General features: G+C 40.0%; 1 protein-coding gene across 1 annotated transcript in view; it reads right to left on the reverse strand.

Annotated features, from left to right (window-relative positions):
* Window positions 1-22116, reverse strand: part of cdh13 (cadherin 13, H-cadherin (heart)) — a 361634-nt gene that overhangs the window by 40847 nt on the left and 298671 nt on the right. Inside the window, exons 11-12 of the mRNA XM_034141757.1 lie at window positions 21809-22062; window positions 2469-2611 (exon numbers count right to left, since the gene is read on the reverse strand). Of these exons, the coding sequence (XP_033997648.1) occupies window positions 2469-2611; window positions 21809-22062 (397 nt within the window). The remainder of the gene's footprint in view (window positions 1-2468; window positions 2612-21808; window positions 22063-22116) is intronic.

A 22116-nucleotide genomic window follows, 5' to 3' on the forward strand; every position in this document is an offset into this window, starting at 1 on the left:
TTTCTCAGTTTTTAGAATATTTCTCTCCAATTGTCTTCCTAAGTACATTCACCTATGCCTGACCTCCTCTCTCCCTTTCTGTTTGACACAAGTCTATTTCTCTTGTCACTTTCAACCTCCTGCTTGCCAGCGCAGTTTAGATAAAGCTGAAGTCTCTGAATAAAGATAAATATAAAGATAAAGATGTTCGGGTCAATCGATATCGTGTTGGAAGTCCACGCAGGTGGGTTGTCATACAATCATTGCGCAGATCACTGCGGCGAAGGAGCAAATTTGTCCTGTCAATGACAGAGCGTGCTGTGATAAAGGCGAGGCAGGGGTCAAGCAGATATCAGTATTCTGCTCACATTCAAACTATGTGCACACACACACTGCATACACAGGAGCATCAACTCTGTGGGTTGTTAAAGATCTGTGTGCAGGATTTTTTATGGTTCTCTTTAGATAGAATAATGGCCACGGAACAGCATCAACAGAGGTACATCGTATCTATCACCTTTTAGATGTTAGACATAAATAGTTTCAGGATAGTGCTTTGCTCAAGGGTTGGCAACGTCATCGTGTCGGTCCATCACAAGTCTAAAATATCTAAACAACCATTGGATGGCCATAACATTTGATTGTAAATGGATATTCCTGGTCCAAAGGATATGAATCCTATCGACTGTAGGGATGCTTTGACTGGCTGGGGCAGCAGTGGCTCAGTCTGTCTGGACTTGGCCTTGGGACCGAAGAGGAGTGTGGACTGGTAGCTGGAGAGGTGCCAGTTCACCTCCTTGGAAATGCAGAGGCGCCCTTGAGCAAGGCACCAAACCCCTAACTGCTCCCTGGTGCCGGCGAGACTGGCACCTCTCCAGATGCATGTGCATGTCTATTCAACCTGTATTTTGTATAGTGTGTAAAACTGTGTGTGTGTATTAAAAAATATAAGCCAGAGTGAAAAACAGAATTTGCTCTAGGGGGATACATAAGGGTTCGTCTTCTTTTTCTTCTATTTAAGCACCTGCAATATCTTAGTTTTTTAGTCATGTTTTGACAGCTATTGATTTGATTGCCATGCCAATTGTTACAAACATTTACATTCCCCCTCTAGACTTTTAATACAGCGCCATCCTGAGGTCAAAATTGAACTACTGTACGACTAAATACTGGCTAAACTGACAAGCAAAACTAACCCTAAACATGCTAAATGGTAAACATGGTGAACATAAAACGTACCTAGCATCAGAATGTTAGCATTATGATTCTGTTACAACTGTTGTGTAAAGGAATAGTAATGTCAGCCCATATTGTGAAAGTTTTACAGAAATATGAAGCAGAACACTATCTTCTCACCCTGTATCCTCATCTGACTCCAACACCAATCTTACTCCCTGCCCTGTCCACTCATAATCTTCACCCTTCCTCTTCTTCTCCACCTATTCTTTACCCACTTCCCGGGCTTTATATATTTCCCCTGTTATCGCCTCTCACGTCCCTCTCTTTCTCTTCCTCCTTTGACCCTTCAACCTCCTGCCCCATCATTACTCCTCTTCCAACGCTCATCTTTCTGAGGCTGCCGAATTCCCCAGCACAACGGTGCTATTCTGCTGCCTACTAATAGAATCTCTCAGTTCCTCTAATGGATCTGTCAGAATCTCCCTGAGCACGGGAGACCAGATAGATTGATAAGGAGAGGGAGAGAGACAATGAAAGAGAGGGACAAAGAGACAGCTAGACACAGGACGAGAGAAGCAAAGAAGAAAAAGAGATCGGCGCCGAGGCTCTTGACACTTTCATCTGTGCCTTGAAAAGTCTCAGAGCAGCAGCACCAATGGCACTGCTAACCAGGGACCATATGGTCTGTTAGAAGCAATGCCACTTAAGGCCAAACCATTGTCACCACAGGATAATGACAGTTTCCCTGTGGCCATGGGTGAAACTAACGGGCAGGGTGAGTGGATTGCAATAGTGAACAAAACCCATTTCTTTGTAATGTTTGCACTTATCACCCAGGAGGATTTCTTTCTAAAATACAAATGCGAATAAATCTATATTGGAAAGCCTCTGCAGCAAAGCTTTTAACACATTCTCAAATTATTTATTTAAGTGTTAGATGAAGGGGAGATGGCATATTTTCTTAGCGTGTTTGGTTTGTTGTCAATTTACACTTTTAAAAAAAGCAGGGAAAGAAGCAATTAACACAGTTTTTTTTAATTTCCAGGGCTTTCATGGTCTTTACTAACAATCCAACTCTTCATAACATTTGTTAAAAATTGCTTTTTGTGAATCAACTGGTTATTTCCTGGGATATATCAATAAGGAACCAATCTACAACAGTTATTTTAAAGCCTTTTCTTTACTCTTTTTATTCAATTATATCAGTGGAGTAGAAACGTGGAGTAAGGTTATAAAGGCGATCTGAAACACATCAAAAACTGCCTAATTATCCTCCATCATTTTCATACAGTGTAGTATCTGTTCCTCACCGTTATCTGTGGCGATGAAGACCGCTGTGTATTTGTTGTCGTGGACATAAGGAGACTCACGGTCCAGTGAGCCGGAGGTGTTGACAGTTCCTGTGACCGGGCTCACACTCAGCCAGCCTGCTGGGTCTCGCAGAACAGCGTACCTGGAAGAAAGTAAATAAAATAAGTAAGAAGCTGTGCCTATATAAACATCCAGAAAAACAACTATACTGTGCACTCTATCTCTCAGAAAAGTTTATTTCGAGTTTATTTTGGTCCCATATGTTTAGGTTCCAAAACATTGCACAGACAGACAGCTCCGTTAGTCACAGCAACAGGCACGACAAATATTTGAATAGTCTATATTTGTCCCGTACAGTGTATACATCCAATGAATTCTAAAACAATACCTTCCAGGAAAATAATAACAGGCTTTCAATTAGGCGGCCCCTTTATAGTCAACAAATTGGTTGTTTCGGTCTTAGTAGACAAAGATTGCTTTAGTGCAGTAATCATTATGTTATGCTTCTTCATGCTTAATGACATACTTCCAAGAAACAAATGAGCACATCTCTGGTTAAAACAAGATTTAAAGTGGTGCTTTTGAAGGCTTCTCTGCTGAGAAACTCAATTTTACAGATTCCTCTAACTTTACACAATGTAAAAAACAACACATTGATTTATTATTCACTTATTCCATCTGCTCCTCAGAAAATATAACAGCTCTTTGAGTTTCCTTGGAGACCAGGTACTCAAAATAATTCAAACACAGCCGACAAGAAAAACCTTCACGTACAGTTAGGGCTATAAACAAATAGTTTTAGTGTTTTGTTCTGAGATATAGAATATTTTACAAAGCGCTTGTACTGGTATGTGTGTATGTGTCCAAAGATTTAACCATGTTCTGTAAAAATGTTGTTTAAATAAATAATTGAATAATATTTGATGCACTCATTCAGATGATGCTGCTGATGACAGAACGCCACAGAAACTCAATATGTTATGGGCAAAAACCAAACATTTACATGAAGAGTTTATCTAGTATTTCTTATGTGAAAGAAAGCCATTGCATGGTCTGTACTGATCTGTAATAAAGGTGCCCTGCAAACTAGAAAAAAAGCCAATAGAGACTTCCTGTGCAAAGACTGTGCGCATGCATGTGTAGGTGACTGCAGCAGCAGCTCCTGCAGGGCTGAGATTTGAAGATGATGGATGACCTCTCAGAAACTGTTGTAGGCGAATCTTGTGAAAAAATGCCTAAAAACGGATCACGACCCTGCTAATGGAGCCACTCAGCCAGTCGCTGATGGCCGGAGGATGGTGATTAAAGTAGGCTTGCATCCGTGTAAACATTACCAGTCATTTAATAAGGATACTTTGCAATGTACACATATGCTGCAACAATTACATACAAGGTTCTCTTACACAAATCATGCATAAAAGGCACACACATGCACAAGTTTCTGAAACGCACACAGACTTTCTTCAAAACAAGGCCACTCTTTGCCAAAGTGCTCAGCAGTAGACAAATAGTCTTTGAAATGGAGCTCTTCAGCTAACAGAGCGTGGCAAAGCCTTTGGAAATAGCTTTGCAATCAACCTCTGCTCACACCTTTCCCCTCCCGCTCTCACTCACTTTCCCTGCCAGTGAGCGCTATTGAACACATATGTTCTCCTGTAACAAAAGAGCCACTGCTGCGAGGTTAAATGTGCTGTTAATAATGACACATTTATCATTGTACATGGTCTTTTTCCTGCACATACACAGAGAGCACTCACATGATTCATAAGGCCAACTCCTCCAATAAAACAGAGCCAGGCTCACAGGTTATTAACCTCCATATGTTTCACTCTCCCCATCACAGGCTTCACGATCATACACACACACACACACACACACACTCTGTGGTATATCAACCTTGCCGCATTGCCAAATTGTGGAACAGACACACACATACACACATGCACAGTATGAGTACATCATAGTAGTAGCTTACCCCTTATATAAATAGGTGAAAACATATACTGTAGCCTTGCTCGGTCCTAAGATAAAAAAGACACTACTAAACTTGTAATATCTTGTTTATGCTGTAAAAAATAATCGTTTTGGTTATACAATGGGTCATACCTCTGACTATTTATTTTTACTAAATATGAGACTATACTTGACAATGCCTGGCAACATTATGGTGATACCAATCTTGCTTTCAGTCTTTACACTAAGCTCAGCTCAATAAGTGGTATTTGTTGTTATTTTTGATCAGCAAGAAATGAATAGGTGGATTTCCCAAAAGGTGTTAACTATTCTTTTTAATAACCAAATGAACTGGCTTATCAAAAAGGTGTGTTAAAAGCACATTTTAGATCGGTCATATTTTTCTCTTTTATGTCACCATGAATATTGGCTTAGAAAACCTAGTTAGTGTTTGTGTAAATTCAAACATCATCAATGACAACAGTCTATTGATATGTTATACCCTCCTACATCTTCTAGAATGAGGCAAACATCCCTCTGTGTGAACCAGGGTTTGTAGTCTGGAAATCCACACAAAGCAGCCTGTATTTATCCCTTAAATGTTTATTTTTGCTTCTACTCTCAGATTCACTCTAAAGCACAGACCCTGGGAACCTCTTGCAGACATGAGGTATATTCCACAGCTGGCAGCCAAATACAATACAGATTTGCAGAGTGTTGAGTAAAATATCAGGCTTTTATGTATTTTCCATAGTGTAGATGTTCTGAAAGAGTGTAAGGCATTTGTCTGCTTTAGTGCCGGCTCAAAGATAACCCTGAGTCGGATCCACTGTTCCCCCTCCGTGTGCAAACATGGGGACAGTCCATTAGAGCCCTTTAAAGGGCAAATTATGAAGACATTAAAAAGCCATTAGGAATATTCATATCTGGTTTTACGTGGTTATCTCAAACAACAGAGATGGCCCAAACAAATCAGTCAACAAATGAGACACAGACACAATTATCACACATGCTCATATAGCTGCACACACACATATACAGATAAAACAGGCACACACAAAATCGAGCAAAAAGGAAAACACACAGTTTAAAGTAAGTGTGTCTTGTACAATATGTTTTGCTTGCAATGTGAAATAATTCTCTAGACAGCAAAATGATTTGTCCAGATTTTTGCTTGAGTTGCAGAAGTATGTGGCGAGGTATACACTGGAAGCCCAAAGTTTTCAACTGGTCTGCAGAGCCACACCATTTGGGACTAATCTGAGCGGCTATAACTGGCACCAGAGCCGAGTCAGGGGTTGTGAGCACATGTGTGTGTAAGTGTGACGGTTTTTCTAAGAGATTACCCTTAGCTGTAAGAGGACACAAAGGAGCCACGACGAGAGCTGGCAGGAGTCTCATTAGAGGTGGTCCAGGGCCAGAGAAGTAATTTAATACCAACCTACGAGGGTCTTTTCAAATGTTTCTTAAATAAACCACTAAGAGGCCAATCTTTCAGTGCTTACAAAGGATTGCCTTAAATTATGAGACAAATTGAAATGATCCGTGACTAAATTGAAAATACTATAATTCAAGAATTTCCCACATAGCATATTTTTGTTAAAGGTCCAGGGTGTAGAATTGAGTCCACAATGTTGCACTGCTTTGCTTGTTTGTTCACATGCTTTAATGTTCAAAAAGGTTTTCTCATACTGCCTGTGCTGCAGCACCTCTTTTCACCCTCTGTCTGAAACCAGAGCCCAGTCTGCTTTGATTAGTTATCTCGCCGGCTGCTGTGATTGGTCAACAACTTAGAAATGTTCCGCCCCTTAGCCCATCAATGTGTTGGAGCACTAGACAATAGAAGCTCGAGTGTTATGTAGTGATGTCACTATGTCGAGGGAGTTAACAAAGGAGTCAAATGGAGGCGTTTCAGGCAGAGAGAAGTTTCTGGAGGGATCTTTGGGATGTTAGCCTTTGAAGACCATTTACAGGCACTAAAACCTATATAGCACACTACAGGAAAGGGAAAACCCGAAAAAGCATACACAAATGCATGCTTGATAACAACTTAAAGGGTTTAACCACTGCATATCCAGAAGGTACATCATCTGTTTTGACAGCAAAATGTTCTCACACTAGAGCAGAGCTTCACTGCCGCTCTTGTGGATTTGTTGAGACAGATGAGCTCTTTCAAATTCTGATCTGAGTCTTGTTCCTCACTTTTCTCAGACAGCTCAAAGGGATACTGGAGCAGGAGGGAGAAAATGGCTTGGCACCCACTCATAATCTAGTTTCATTACGAGCAACATTCTGGCATACATTTTGCACATCTGTGTGTGTTTTGTGTTTTTGTGTCAAAAGCCGAGTAGTTAACGGCAGAACGTTAAGCTATTTGCATTAATGCTAATTGTTCTGTTTGTTTCTATTAGGTGAGATATGGTGCTGGCACCTCTTCTAATTAATAGTAATATAGTGTGGTCTGTTTGATTCTTCTTTCAAATGCACATCTGTTTCCTGGATCACCGGTATAAACTAATACTTATAATGGCTCTGAAATAAGGTTATGAAAAAAATACGTTCTAAATTAGCCAATGCACTTATCTAAAACAAAAAGTGGGCCACTAAAGGTATTTTCAACTTGTTTCATTTGATTCCCATTATACATTTTGCGTGTACCACTTGTCAATTGATTATACACTCATTCTAGTTTCGTGAGTGCCAAAAAGTTAAGATTGCATAGGTCACCTACATTCAACACTATCATTTATTTTAATGTATACTTCATGATTTAGTATTGCACTTTCCAAGAGTTGGGGGACTCACTAGAGACAGATTAGAAAAAATAATGGTCCAAATTAAAAAGCATCAGAGGAATCCGGACTTCTGGTCACTAGTATCGGATATGAAAAACACTACCTACTGTACACCTACACATCCTTTGGTACAAAGGCATATTTTATTAGGCTGTGCCAGACAATTTATTTCCAACTCCACACCCCTAGGTTGAAATATAGGGTTTATTTTAAAACCTTAAAGTCTCAAGCTGAACTCAAGATGACCATAACGACATTTTCTGAGACTTAAGAAAACGTTCTGCACATCGTTACAGACTGAGTAAAACTATGCATGTTGACTAGGATAAATGGAAAGAGTAAGATCTGTGGATTGTTCCTTCATGTGTCTTTTCCCGACCCCGATCAAGTACACTGAGTTACTTAAACTAAAGCAATGCTCCACTACAGTCAGACACACACACACATGTAAGTATGAGTTGTTATGGCTACGCTTTAGCATGTTACTGCTACAACATTTACCAGTTGCCTTTTCTGACATCTAATCACAGTCCTTGTAGTTGACATTCATTCTCAACAATATTGGGAAAAATACATGGCTCTTTAAATACTAAAGACTTTGAACCTTTGCCATAAACTAAAAACAATTAGCTTATTTAACAATTTCAATAGCAATAGTACCATTGTGATACAAATATTTATTAGTGCAGCTTTAACCATCCCTGACCCGTCGATGTGATGTATTTACACGTGAGTCACTTTTGGATTTATATTGGTCATTCTGACACAGCTCCCCAGTCAAACATCCAGAGCTACATCGAGTTAGAGTCAACATATAACTCCCAAAACAAACGTCAGATGCATCCATCTTCCTTAACGCTGAGCCTGTTGTTACCCTGAGTCCATGTGGGTTTGCAGGGAGTTAATGGATATTCATGCCCTCACCTCGCTCGCCGAATGAGCATCATTAAGTTTCACAAAAAAGCCACAACAATCTGGGACGGCTGGTGAGGTCATGCATATACTGACTTGAGGAGGGGAATTGGTTTGGAGTAATGAAGCATTGGTTCTCCACCTCAGGGTCTGGAGCCCCCCTACAGGGAGCACTGAGACAATATTGGGGGTCACAGTAAAGCGTATGTAAAGATATATGCAAAGAATATGCCAGAGCTTATGTATTTATATTACTGTTTGACTTTTGATCCTTGGATAATACATGTTTTACTTTGCCTTTGGGCTTACCTCAATAATCAAATGCAATTCTGTGAAAAACATCCCCTCTTTTAGTGATACACACCTATATCAGGGTGTTGACTAACAGTTTGGCTGATTACAATGCCCAGCAGTAGCAAGGAGATAGTGTTGCATAATGAGACAAAGATCAGTGTCAAGCAACACCATAACAACACGTTATTCCGAGGTGTTTCTGCAAGGATTAAAGCATAATGACTCAAACTATCTGAGGCAAAGGGGAATGCATCCAATCTGAATATTTAAAAGGCTGTTAGCATGTGTGTATAAAGAGCAAAGAAGGCCAAACCTCTGCTGAAAGGTCACTTCACTGGAAACTCAAAACCATAACACTTACTTTATTGAAAACTCTGCTTTCTCTCACTTATACACCCCTTTAAAGATACTCACACTCCAGCAGCACCACATAACAGCTTACTTGTGCTATAAGTGTCAGTCTTCCCCAATTTCATAAACATGTGTACACTCATACATACACTTAGAAGTCAATAACAGCATATAACACAAAAACATGGTTTGCCTTTCTCTCACCACGCCATTTCTGACTTTCTTTCTTGTTCTTACTGTCCTCACTTTCTGTTGGCTCTAACTTTATCCAACTATCTTTATCCGTCTCTCTGTCACTTTATTCTCTATCTCCTGCCAGCAAGATCTTCCAGTGATTGGAGTCTAACTCACTGAGAGGAGGAAGACGGAACAGAGCCAATGCTAATAGTGTCTCTATCTGAGAGCTGCTGAGTGTGTGTGAGCAAGAGATATGATAACATCAATCAAAAGACACCCAGTAAAAGCACAGGGGTTATGTTTGGCCGTAACAGCTGTACACTTCATCCACATTTGCAGCTAGTAAAGCGAGAGCAGTAGGAAATAAAAAGAGCGGGGTGCAGAGCAGGGAGCAAGAGATAAGAATAGGGATCAAGAATGAAGATAAGAAGAAGACACATGGAACTGTGAATAAGTTTGCAATACAAATGAATTCTCCACACTTTCTATCTTCAGTTCCTCCCCATCTCCTCTCGGCTCCAATTTTTCGATGTCATTACACAATAACATTCTCCATCGCCAGGACCCACAGTGGACAATCATTATGTTATTGCATGTGCTAAGGTGGAAACTCATGTGTGTTTAACCCCAGTCTCATAAACAAATATTGTTTACATGCCCCTGCATTATACTGGTCATCATTTTGTTTTATCTCGCTTGTCGTTACTATATAAAGTTGACTAATAAACATTCAATACTTTTTATCATATCCATGCCATACGACCCACACCAATAACACCATGGTAAACAGTACAACCTTAATATCTTAACATGACAAATACATTTAACGTTACATTAAGCAACATATAACTTTTAATAACGTCATGAGTCAGCTTCTTCCAGCTCCTACCTTCTGGTAGAGAATTCAGGGTTCCCAGGAGCAGGCTGAACCGCTATAAGCACTCATTCCTACCTATGTCGATTAAGCTTCTTAACATTCACATGAAATGATATGTAGTCAAATGTACTTTTTAAATGTTGACCATGAGGGTTGTGCAATAGGTCGCCATTGTCAGTATGTGCGTCTGTGTATTGTGTTTGTTCAAACGGTGTATGACTGATGATATGTGTATGTCTCTTAATGTCCACTATGTTTGTATATGTACATGTATGCGGAACTGCAGGACGGAGTCCAGAACAAATTTCCTTACGGGGACAATAAAGTATATCGTATCGTATCGTATCGTATCTTCTGTTAGCTTACCTCAGCTAGTTGTGCAAGTGTTGTTAGCAAACTAACATCAAAGTTAGCACAACAAAAACAGGGGGGAAAATGCAAAAAAGTATAATTTCAGGCAAAGGAAACAAGGTTGTAAGAGACTTCATGCTACCTGCACAGCAGCAAATATATAGGCCTAAGCTGCTAGCTAGCTAACAAGGAGAGCATTTGCCGCATTTATTTCCCCCAGGTGTTGGTGGAGACCAAAACTAGAGCTGAAAGATGAGCACAATTGGATTTATATTAACCATCTCTGAATCATCTGTTATACCAACACACAAAAACAGTTTGTTGTCTGTGTGTTGGTATACTAGCCCTACAACTGATGGCAGATGGAATACTGCATTTCCAACACAGTCTCACGGCATTTCGTGTCATAGTCACGAAATGAATCTATTGATTCGTGTTCACCAACACCATTTCGCCATTTTTTTCGTGTCACACAGAACGATTTTAAAAGCAATGTAAATAATAACAAATTAGAAGGAAAAACACATTAAAAAAAATACAGATTTAACTATTCTGACACAGAACGATTTTAGAAGCAATGTATTTATATTGGTAGTATGTTTCGTGCCTGCACCAAATAATAACAAATTAGAAGGAAAAAAAGATGACATAAAATACAGATGTCAGTATTCTGAGGCTCTGAGCCCCATTTCTTTTCCTCACTGACGGCAAAAAAACTCAGACATTATACAATTTAAAATAAAAGGGATAGGGTTAGGCTTAGGGTAAGATATTGAGTAAGAACATGTTTTTATGAACCACACAGCTTCTGGTCCTCCAAGACCCGACCGGACAAAAAGACGTGTTGCAGGCACGAAACATACTACCAATAGAAATACATTGCATTTAAAATCGTTCTGTGTGACACGAAAAAAATGTGAAAATCGTGTTGGTGAACACGAATCAATAGATTCAATTAATTTCGTGACTAATAACACGAAATGCCGTGAGACTGGGTTGGCATTTCACATGAAGATGTCACTGAGCTTATGCAGGGCATATTGAAAAGTCTGTTTCTTATATTTTCTATTCCTTCTTTCTGAGACACAGAAGAGATAGAAGGAGAAAAAGAGACATCATTTCAGGTTTGAGCCCATTATGGTTGAAAATAAGGGACTCAGAGGTAGCCTCCAGCTGCTCTGGGCCGTATTTGAACTTTGAGCATGGCTATGTTGCAGGTTTGGCCAACCACTGCTCCAGGCCATGTGGACAAATTACCCATGTCACACCTGTTCATACTTCTGCTCTGTATCAGCACAGTGCAGCAGGTCTATAGGGGTGAAATAAAAGTGACAGCACTGAGAAAGGAAAAGTCACATCAATCATCCATCGGGGAAATTGAGTCCAGGTTTGTCTTTGTGTATATGCCAGTGTGAAAAGTATGTGAAGTTGGGGAGAAAAAGGTGTTGAAGAAAGTGTGAACGGGAGTGTGTGATGGTGTTTAATTAGGGTATGTACCTTGCCAGATGTGCATATGGATGCTTATAAAAAGGCTAAGAAGTTTAATTGGCATCCTGTAAAAGTATTATGACATGCATGTCTTCACAAGATGTGGTTCCTGTCACTCTTCATTCTTAACATGCATCAATAACTTAAAGCCGCCTGACCCTAACATATGGGTAGAGGGAATAGCTTGTAGAAACACACAAAAACAGCTAACATGAGGCAACACTAGCAAACAGCCTTTTTCATAGATGAGTTGTGCAAAAAAAAAATGGATAGGGTGTAATATGCATCAATTAAAGGAGAAAAGCAATATGTACATAGCGATGAGCTAATATATCTTCATCTTTGGTTGTTTTCCCTGTTGTTTAATTGTTTCTACAATATAGTTATTGGTTACTGTACTGTAACACACATTCTGCCTTTAGGGACATTCAAGTTTAAAGAAGCCAATATACTTTTCTTTAATTATATACTTTGGACTTTCATTTCCTGCTTGCATGTCTCCATAGGCTGCAGCACCAGAGAGAGCAGTCCATTTGCTGACTGTCCTCGTGTTCCATTTACTGATCCAGTGTCCCATCATGGCTTGAATCAGGCCTGGGAAACAGTGTGACTGAATACAGACTCAACCTCCGTTTGATTTACCTTTTAACATGACTTCAAAAAGCCTCAAAGGCTCTTTTCAGCCTGTTGACTATAATGTGTGCCGTGAGCAAGGTAAAGTCTAGAGGAGGCTCTCTGCCAATTCCACTCAACAACTGCAGACAGTCCGCTGAGTACCCTGAACAAAGACCCACTGTGTCGACTTAACAGCAGCAGTGGAGCAAGCGCCGACAGCACGCAGGTTGGAAATCAAATATGACAATGAAAGGTTTGCATTGTCAATATTTGGCAGGAACAGAGAGCAGTATTCATTGACACTCCATTGAAACCTGCATGCACAGAGAAGGCACATCAGCAATCTGCGAGAATGTATCTGCACATACACATTACACAGCTTGAGTAACACAACACAGTACACAAAAGTTATTATCATAATAAGATGCATAATAGAAGCTCTTTGCATCAGTTGAAAACCATAACCTTGTAATTAAGAGGAAGAAAAGCAATTTACTTCTGCTCCACAGCACAACATCCCTCTCTCCCTGTTCCTCTTGGCATCCTTTAGAATTGTTTTAATTATGTTCTGGCAAACTGACTGTATGAGTTAAGCCTCTCCCTGCCCCGTCTCTGTCTCTCCTCACCCACTCACTCTTCCCTCCTCTACCACGTGTTTGGCATGCCTTTACTCAGCTGCGAGAAATTAAATATAAATCTAAACATCTGATTAGCTTGTAATCAGCCCCTTCACATCCCAGAGGGACAGATGGAAGAAAGGCATGGAAATGGAGGAGAGTGTATGACTCAGTCCTGTTTCGCTATGCAGTGTGGCATTAAAAAGAAAAACGGGCAACTCGTATCCTTGAAACTTTCTCTGAGACAACCCATCTTTAGAGGTTGGAGAAGTACTCAGATAATATACTTAGAGTAAGTCAAAGTAGAAGTACCAGAGTGTAGGAATACTCTGTTACAGGTGAAAGTCCTGCATTCAAAAGGTTCCTCAAATTAAAAGTATTAAAGTATTGGCATTCAAATATACTTAACGTATCAAACGTAAAAGTACTCATTATGCAGATTGGTCCATTTCAGAATAATCTAAATGATATGTTTTATAATTATTGATGTATTAAAGTGTTATCAAAGCTGGTAAAGGTGCAGCTAGTTTTAATGACTTTGTATACTGCAGGGTAGCTTGTGAATTTACTCCAGGTGTAACTAAAGTCTGGTTATATTTCACATAATCAATCCAAATCTGTAAAGTAACTAAACGTGTTAAATAAATGTAATGGAGTATGAGCACACCATTTACCTCTGAATTGTAATGGGGTAGAAGTACAAAGTAGCATTAAATGGAAATATTCAAGTAAAGTACAAGTGTCTCAATATTGTACTTAAGTACAGTACTCAAGTTAATGAGTAGTTACTTCCCACCTCTGCCCATCTTCCGTTTTTTGAGTATGCAATGCTGCCTCTAACAGTAACTACATAGCCCTTCGATATTGACAGTTTTGACATCATTCAGTAAGCCAGCATATCATGTTTAGGACACAATGAAATCCAATTTACGTTCCACCCTTCAAACCGTTTTGTAGAAGGTCACTTTTCACATGGGCAAAATACATACATTTTTTCTGTATACTGCTTTCTGATAATAAAGAACAACATTTGAAAACAGTTTCAATTTTCAAACATTGCTCTTTCAGTTTGCTTTGCTACAATTGATTTTTCTTGTTGTACATTGTAAACACTTGAAGTATGTCCTTCAGTATAGATGCTTCTCTTATTGGTTTTACTGAGCCATGGCAGAGGGAAAAGTTGTTTGGATTTACAGAACTAAATAAAAATGCAACATGGAATTTGAAATAGCCACGACTGCCAATTTTTGAAACTATTTTGTCTCATTGTTTCAGGAGAGCATCCTGTCTCATCCAGAGCATAGGCACCAACATGAAAGTAACGGTTGAATACTCAGGTGCCGTAATGTCATTACAAAGCATTCGTGTTCATATGTTTATAGACTGAAACGTTTTCTTCCATCAGCATTTTTGATATCTTGAATACATTACAATTAAAACATTACAAATGAATAATTAAAAATATAGGCTCATTGACTGAATGAGCCTATATTTTTGCCTCGAATTTCTGAGGTTGATTTCATTCGCCTCCCCCACGTTTTTAAACGTGCAATGAGATCAGCCTCAGAATAAAACAACACCGATACAAAATCAGAGACGGGGACGGCACGAGTGTTTTATATAACCATTTTAAACTCAATTTTTTTATTATTGGGGAGATTGTTTTACAGTAATTGCACTTAGTTTCTTATTGCACTTGTGTTTTAATACTTGTACTTTCACTTTTAATTGTATTTTATGCATGGTTTTAACTAACAGAACCAGAGTCACTTTTAATTAACCATTTTAGATCCCCCCTCATTTAATTAAGGTCCTTTTATTGATTCCATTGTGACATGCTCCATACACGCACACACACACCTGCACACGCACGCACACATACACACCTGCACACATCCACACACACACACCCACACACACACACACACACAAACACATACACGGCCCCCTCCAGAGATCTTGGGTTGGGGAGATCTGCTTTTAAACATACTCTGCCGCCGTTCCGTGGTCCAGCCCCGTCCTGCACTTTTTAACCAGTTTTTTTACAACGGTCTTGTTTTAACAGAGCTTTTACAATGCTTTTAAAGGGTTTTTACAAGGTCTTTGTAGGGCTATTTTAATGGAGTTTTTTTAATGTTTTTTTAAACACACTTATTTACCGAGAGCCAGTGCACCACGCAGGGCTCCGCTCTTCCATAACCTAACCCTCCACCTGTCAAATGTGGACATGGTTTAGTCCAGGGGTTCCTAAGGATCGCAGAAACATAAAGTTAAAATTCAGCTAGGGAGCCTCCCATTAGCAAGCCTGATAAGCTTTATACAAGTTAACAACTGAGAGCTGCCTGGACCCTCTAAGAGCCAAAATAAAGGAAGAACTGGAAAGCAAAAGAAGAGGCATTGGGAAAATATATTTTTTGACAAATTCCATCAAACACAAAATTCTAGCACTGTTTAAAAATGTTTTGATTGGTATATGGATTGAACGGATATATTATAATCTAATGTAATCTGTCATGAACAATTCACACATATGCATTAAATAAAGAAAGAAATCAAGAGTTTTTCAGACTTCACATAAAATGTGCTATGTTGTATGAATGACCAGGTTACAGGTTCTGCAGTTTTGTGTTCCTTGCACGGTTAATTGTTTATGTTATGTTTCTGAGAGAAAGACAATGGAAGTCGGAAGGAGACAGACTGCACACTTCTGGCCAAACAAATGTGCCCTACTGCTGTGTGAGAATGGACAATTTGAACGTTTGGCTAACGTTGGGAATAAGTTAGCCAATAATTCAGCAAGAGTATTATTGCTTTCCTCTACGCTCCTGTTTAATCCCAATAACGTTATACTTTGGGCACTGCGCAGCATCCGCAAAATGTGGCTGGCCCTGCATATCTGGCTGGACACATTTGCAGGTCAGCCAATCAAATCACCTTGAACAACAATCAACTCAAATTCTATTTAAAACGTTTGGCATTCAGTGGCTGAATTACTCTCTGCTGGCTGCTTACCAACATCCCATCCTCCCGTGTGCTCTTTTGGTACGTCTTGCTGTCATCTTCCTTTTCCCCCCTCCGGCCCACACAGACAGGGATCCTTTTATGGCGCGTTTCCACTACACGGCCTCGCTCGGTATGGTTAGGCCCCGTTAGGACTGGCTCACTTTATGGCGCATTTCCATTACAGTTTAGGAACTGGGGTAGTATCTATAGTAACGCAGTGTAGGCGGAGCCGTGACCTCATCTTCAATGAGAACCCCAGAAAAACAACACAGCCGTTAGCTGTTAGCACTCAGAGCTCACAGCTCCTTAAACAAGTACAAACCACAGACTGCCTGTGTCATGGCGAATACAGTCGCTGCTTTATTTATGTCTGTATAGGCCGTTGTTGTGAGTGTGGACGGTCGGAGCATATACTGCGTTAGCTTAGCCAATCTCCATTTAGAAAACACGCATTTTAAAAGGTTTTTCGCCTGCCGTCTGTCTGCAGACTTGTCAAAGCATTAATTCATGGTTTTTACTAACCGGTATCAGTATGTTGTTACTTCGGCATCATTTTGAAACGTGTATTACAATTAAATCACGGTCAAATATGTCCATCTTGTTGTAGTTGTAGCCCCCTTGCCAGCGATTCTCTCTAGTTTAGCATACTCAGCCCGACTCAGCCTCGTTGTCTCTGGCCCTAGACCCACGATTTTATGAGGCCAGAAAAACTGTGAATTAGGACCCGCCGGCCGGTACTAGGCCAAGTGGAAACGCAACCAAAAACGGGCCGCTGACGTCACAGCCCTCTTAAACCGTGCTCCGCGCTGTAGTGTTAACGCGCCATTAGAGGCCTTACGGTGATCCCACTGTCTGACCCCGCCCAGGTCAGCCTTTGTAACATTCAACACCTCTCTCCTTCACATATTCTCTGTGTGTCCATTGATCTGTCTCAGTCTCTCTTCCCTCCCTTCGGCTCCTCAAAGCTACCTGCCAACTGCAAGTCATTCACTGTCCCAAGCTGTTTAGTCTATCTAGTAAAGAATGTTGATTAGCCTCCTCCAAACTAGTTAAAACATCATGCAAAGGAAGGTTTCTGCAGAATTGATTGTGGCAACTCAGAACCTCTTGACATGTCTTGTGAATTCTCCGGCTGATACTCCAAATAAACCATCAGTGTTTGACATCAAAGCTCCAGCTCTCCTCGTGTCTCCTTTTGAGTCGGTGACTCCCCTGCATTGCTACAGAAGTTTCCCCCACAAAGATGGGATTTGAGGAAATATTAGAGTATAAACTTACTGATTATAAACTTTCTTCCATCCAGATTTTAGGGTACAAAACAGCCCTGAAGTGCTTAATATTTCCTCAACGCTTAGCACCCACGCACTAAACACAACACTTCTAAATCAGAGGTTTACCAGAGATACATTTTATTCAAAAGCAAGTCCAAGTCTCTCCGTCTCCCATCAGCGCTGTCTGACGTTCCCACTGCCTCGCTCTCTAAAAACCATTCCGCTTGAATAAATCCTTAAATCAGTCAAGAGGGCTAGAAAACTTCTTCAGCAGACAAATCCCCCCCGCAGCCTAATAGTTTGGACAGGATTCAAACGACTCATGTTTGCAGTAATTATGTAACATGTCCGTTTACGAGTCTGGACTATCTAAGGTCAGTTTGAAAAAAGGAAAATTGCGTTGTTGTTGTTTTCAATTATTCTTTTCACCAGTGTGCTGATTAGGGTAAATACAAAAAAAAAGCCCAGAGCACTGTTTTAATAATGAAGTTTATCATTTAGATGAAAACAAATCTATTAATAGATGCCCCTTGTTATTCATGTGAAAGGTTGATGTTGTCTTCTATCATTAAGATTTAATAACATGTCCTCCAGAAAAGCTTTTTTTTCACACCGTCAACAATATGAAAGGAAAGAAGACAGACTCATCAGAGGCTGGCCTAATTCAAAGTGTTTGTGGTCAAAGTGTAACAGATTTCAATTATTTATTTGCTAAAATCTCACACCCTCCCAGGCACATAACCTGTTTTAAATAACATTAAGAAGAAAAAGATAAAGGAAGGCTGTCGAACAACCTGGATAATGAGATTAACCTGTGGGTTCAATGGAAACCAGGCTAATGAGAAGCTTCACAGCACAGCATGTTCCTTTAGTCTACAATTTTAAAAACAATCACTAATTGTTTCAATTTGGATAATAAGAGCTTAAAGGTAGGGTAGGTAAGTTTGAGAAACCGGCTCGAGATACACTTTTTGTTATATTCCATGGAATGCTCTTAACATCCCGATAGCAATGAATATCTTAAGTGCTTTGACAAAAAATCCATAAAAAAATGTCATCTGTGGAAGCCGTACTACTGTAAAAAGCACGACCAATCATTTTAGCCGGCCCGGCTAAAATAACTGGATGGCCTACCTGCCTGTCAGCCTTCCATCTGTGCACAAACTTATCTCGTGCCCTCATTGGTCATGTGCGCGTTCGTGTGTGTTGGAGGAGGGGCTCTATAAGGAAGTGGCAGATTTTCTCCGGTTGTGTATTTTCAAATTCTAGCGATCTCGAGCCGGTTTCTCAAACTTACCTACCCTACCTTTAAGTTAACATTTCTAATAATGCGTCGGTTGTCATAAGGCTTCATCTTAATTCTGTCATCCTGCAGACATGAAGACTGTAACTGCAGTGAAATATCTAAATTGGTCAATTGCAGCCTAAATAGCATAGCATTGGGCCAAGTTGTCATAAGGACACCATTTGATCCTACAGCAGCCCTTAAGTGAGTTTTTTAACTGATGGTTTGGCAATGACAGTGAATCAGTTTTTACATTGTTTTTCCTTTTTTTATTTCACTCTAATATGAATCTACCGCTAAGTACTTTGGTATTATTTATGAAAAAATTATGAATTTACTGGACTCCCTCAGTTATGTCACTTTTCCCCATCTAGATTGTTAGTATTCTATCTATACGTGCCTTGGTAAGGCTGCTTTTATTGGTTTGCAATTGGTTAAAAATGCAGCTGCCAGTTTAATAACTGAAACAAACCTTGTCTATTCCTTAATTTGCTGTTGATTAGATATCAGGCTCTTCATGACATTGTCCCCAGTTGCATTTTTGATCTCCTTGGTCTTCATTCTACTCTTCAAGCACTCCCACACCCTAACCCTATAACCCTCAAATCTTATACATGATAGCCTTTATATACATCCCCCTGCTTGTACTGCAAAACGAAAAGATCATCTTTATATGTCTATTTATATATTGTGTTGTTTGTTCTTGTTTTTCATTGTTCTGTTTGTGACATTGTTATAACATATAAATTCATTCTTTTATATTTTTGTGTGAGAAGCAGTTATGCTATATAAATAAAACTTTAAGTGATTTGCCAACAGTCTTTCACAGTCATCATCATTCTAGTCAGGTGTAGCTAATACCACTAATGGTGGCTTTCCTCCATTTAGAATCATTTCAATCAAGGACAAACTCAGCATACGAGAAATTGTGAATATAAACTTTAAACGTCGAGGTTTATAAGTTCTTTCCTCATCTACCGTCTCCTGATCCTACAAAAGTGGAGCAGGAGGAATTGAGGTGTGGGTGACATCCAATTATCCTTTACAGCTCTGCATTGCACCACCATAGTTAATAAGCAGTGTCCCTCGAGCAATCCAACCAGATCTTAAGGATTTGATTTAAATCCCTCTTGCCACCTAACCCTTTCCACATGTTGCGTTTCACCTGCAAACATGTGACTTCACAGAAGATAGAGCCTCTCTGACTTATGTTTTAATGTGACTTGCACTACAAGATTTGGATCATCCCATCTTAACTTGTATTGTTGTGTTTGGCTTCAAGTGAGTTTTGGTGTGTGAAGACGAACTGATTCCTGTCATTTTGCATTGTCTAAAATGTCCCCTGCAAAAACACATTTAGTCACAGCTGCATGGTAAATAATTGTTTCCTCAAATCCCACTGAAATTATAATCAAAGCTGAATGGGTCCTGAATCTGCATTGGGTCGAAACAGCTGTCCAGAAATATCACATGGCAGTTTTGTACAGGTTTAACAAAACTGATGGCCCCTGCAATTATAACACCTCACAGGAGCCACCAGGTAACAACAGTCTTTCAATTAGGGCTCAGCTGTGCACTGTAATGCAATTATTTCATGTATTGACTTACTCAAAATGAACAGCTATTTCAAAAAGTGCACTGGCCAGACTGTTATGTTTAATGCAACGTAAACATGAGGATGCCTGTTTACGTCCATTATTATTGTTGTTAAAGACGTCACAAAAATGCACATATAACCATGCAAGTGTGTGTGTGTGTAACGGTGTGATACGGACCCTGACCAGCGCGTCACACAGATTGTGTTCCATGTCAAATGCAATTGACCTGTGCATCCCAAGGGGTAGCCACACCGACACACACAAACACACAGTTATGCTGAGACAGACAGAGCAAGAGAGAGGCAGGATAACAGATCTTTTTTTTGCCATTTTATTCTGTGCACGCTCCCTCCCTATTTCCACTTCTCCACTCGTCTGTCTTTCTCATGTCCTCAACCTGTCTGCGGGTCACAGTTATGACACTTCAAAGTAACTTTTACCAGGAAAAATGTCAGAGGATGAAATGACAACAAACGCAGAGGCCATGAAATAAATACAGAAATGTATGCCGAGGATGAGAGGAGCGGAGCAGCAAGGATAAAGTTAGGAAGATGCAGATCTACGACTTGGAAGATCAGTCAGAGATGCAAAGAAGGTGTCATAAACACGGAGCCCTCCGTGACTATAGATAGATGAAATGTCACCAAATTCTTTGAAGAAGGCTTTTAAGTTATCAGTATAGCTTCAAAATCCAAATGCGGATATTAAAATTGTTGTTGAGTCAGAAATAAAACATAAACAGACGACGACAACTTTCCTACATAACCCAGCTTGTGTGTCATATAGTTTCAACATATTATTGAGAGTTTTTCCATTTTTATAAGTGGAGTGCTATTCAGGAGCGATACATGAATGACTAAAGACCAATAGCTGCTTTCATGTGACCTGACTGATGACTTTAGACTCTCCACTCGTGAAATCTTTATGGAGACAGGTCTTGACTCGTATACAACCTTCAGTTAATAATCTGCCCGTTATGTAGCATTGGATACTGACATGGTGACTACGTTTTATAGCACATAAAGCAGCATCAATAATCTGAGCATAAAAGTCACGATGTGGTGAATTTTATTCCCCTGGCTTATTATCCCCATGTGTTTACTTTACATTTTACATATAACTCTGAGGGTGCAGACAGTGAGCAATCTGATTGAGAACAAATTAGGCCTGAAAGCCAATAAATGCAATGATAGGTTTTCTATCTTTTATAAGGTAGTGCAGCGAATGCTATGGGGCTCCCTCTGGCAGCGAGAGGAATCATTGTTATTGTAGCACAGAGTGAAACTAATAGCCTTCCTGTTATGATGAGGGTAATATTTGAGAGAACGCTTTTTCTGTAACATAGTTAAAGTTAATGAGCTGGCCGGCTCTGTGACTTTCCATTGACTTGGGTGACCTATGCCAGTAAAATGGCAATATCATTCATCTGTTTACACAACAGTAGCCTGACAGGCAAAAGAAAAACAATCTGTGATGAAGGGACGCAGGAGATGTGAACCCGATGTGAGAGATAAACATATCTGAACGTTTACTGACATCAAAGAACTGCTCTTCTATACGCGCTTTGCAAAGAGTCGCATTAGCAAAGGATACTTCATGTTGTTGCCAAACTAAACAGAGTGAAACTGAATAAATATCAGAAACCTCATTACTGAGCAGACGACATTCAATCGCACAGCACAAACAATCTCTATCTTGTGATTTTCTGGATTTCAAATAACCTCACAACGACTCAGGACCAAGGCTCCTTACCTGATGCTCTGTGCCTGTAATATATCTGGGTCTGTGGCGTTGAGTGAAGCCACGAAGCTTCCCAGAGGGATGTTTTCCATCTTGTTGACTGTCAGGGGGTCGGGGAAGAATACGGGGCCCTCGTTGATGTCCAGGACTGTGACGCGGACCGTGGCAGTGGAGCTGGGGCCGTAGCCAACATCAGGAACCAGAGGGTCCTCGTTCTCCACTTTGATGAGTAGCGCGTGGAACCTTTCGGCCTCATAGTCCAAAGGCTGAAGGGAGAAAATCATTGTGGATGTAAGGGGATGGTAATCATGTTATCAAAT

Source organism: Trematomus bernacchii, unplaced genomic scaffold (assembly GCF_902827165.1).
Source record: "Trematomus bernacchii unplaced genomic scaffold, fTreBer1.1, whole genome shotgun sequence".
Taxonomy (NCBI): Eukaryota; Metazoa; Chordata; class Actinopteri; order Perciformes; family Nototheniidae; genus Trematomus; species Trematomus bernacchii.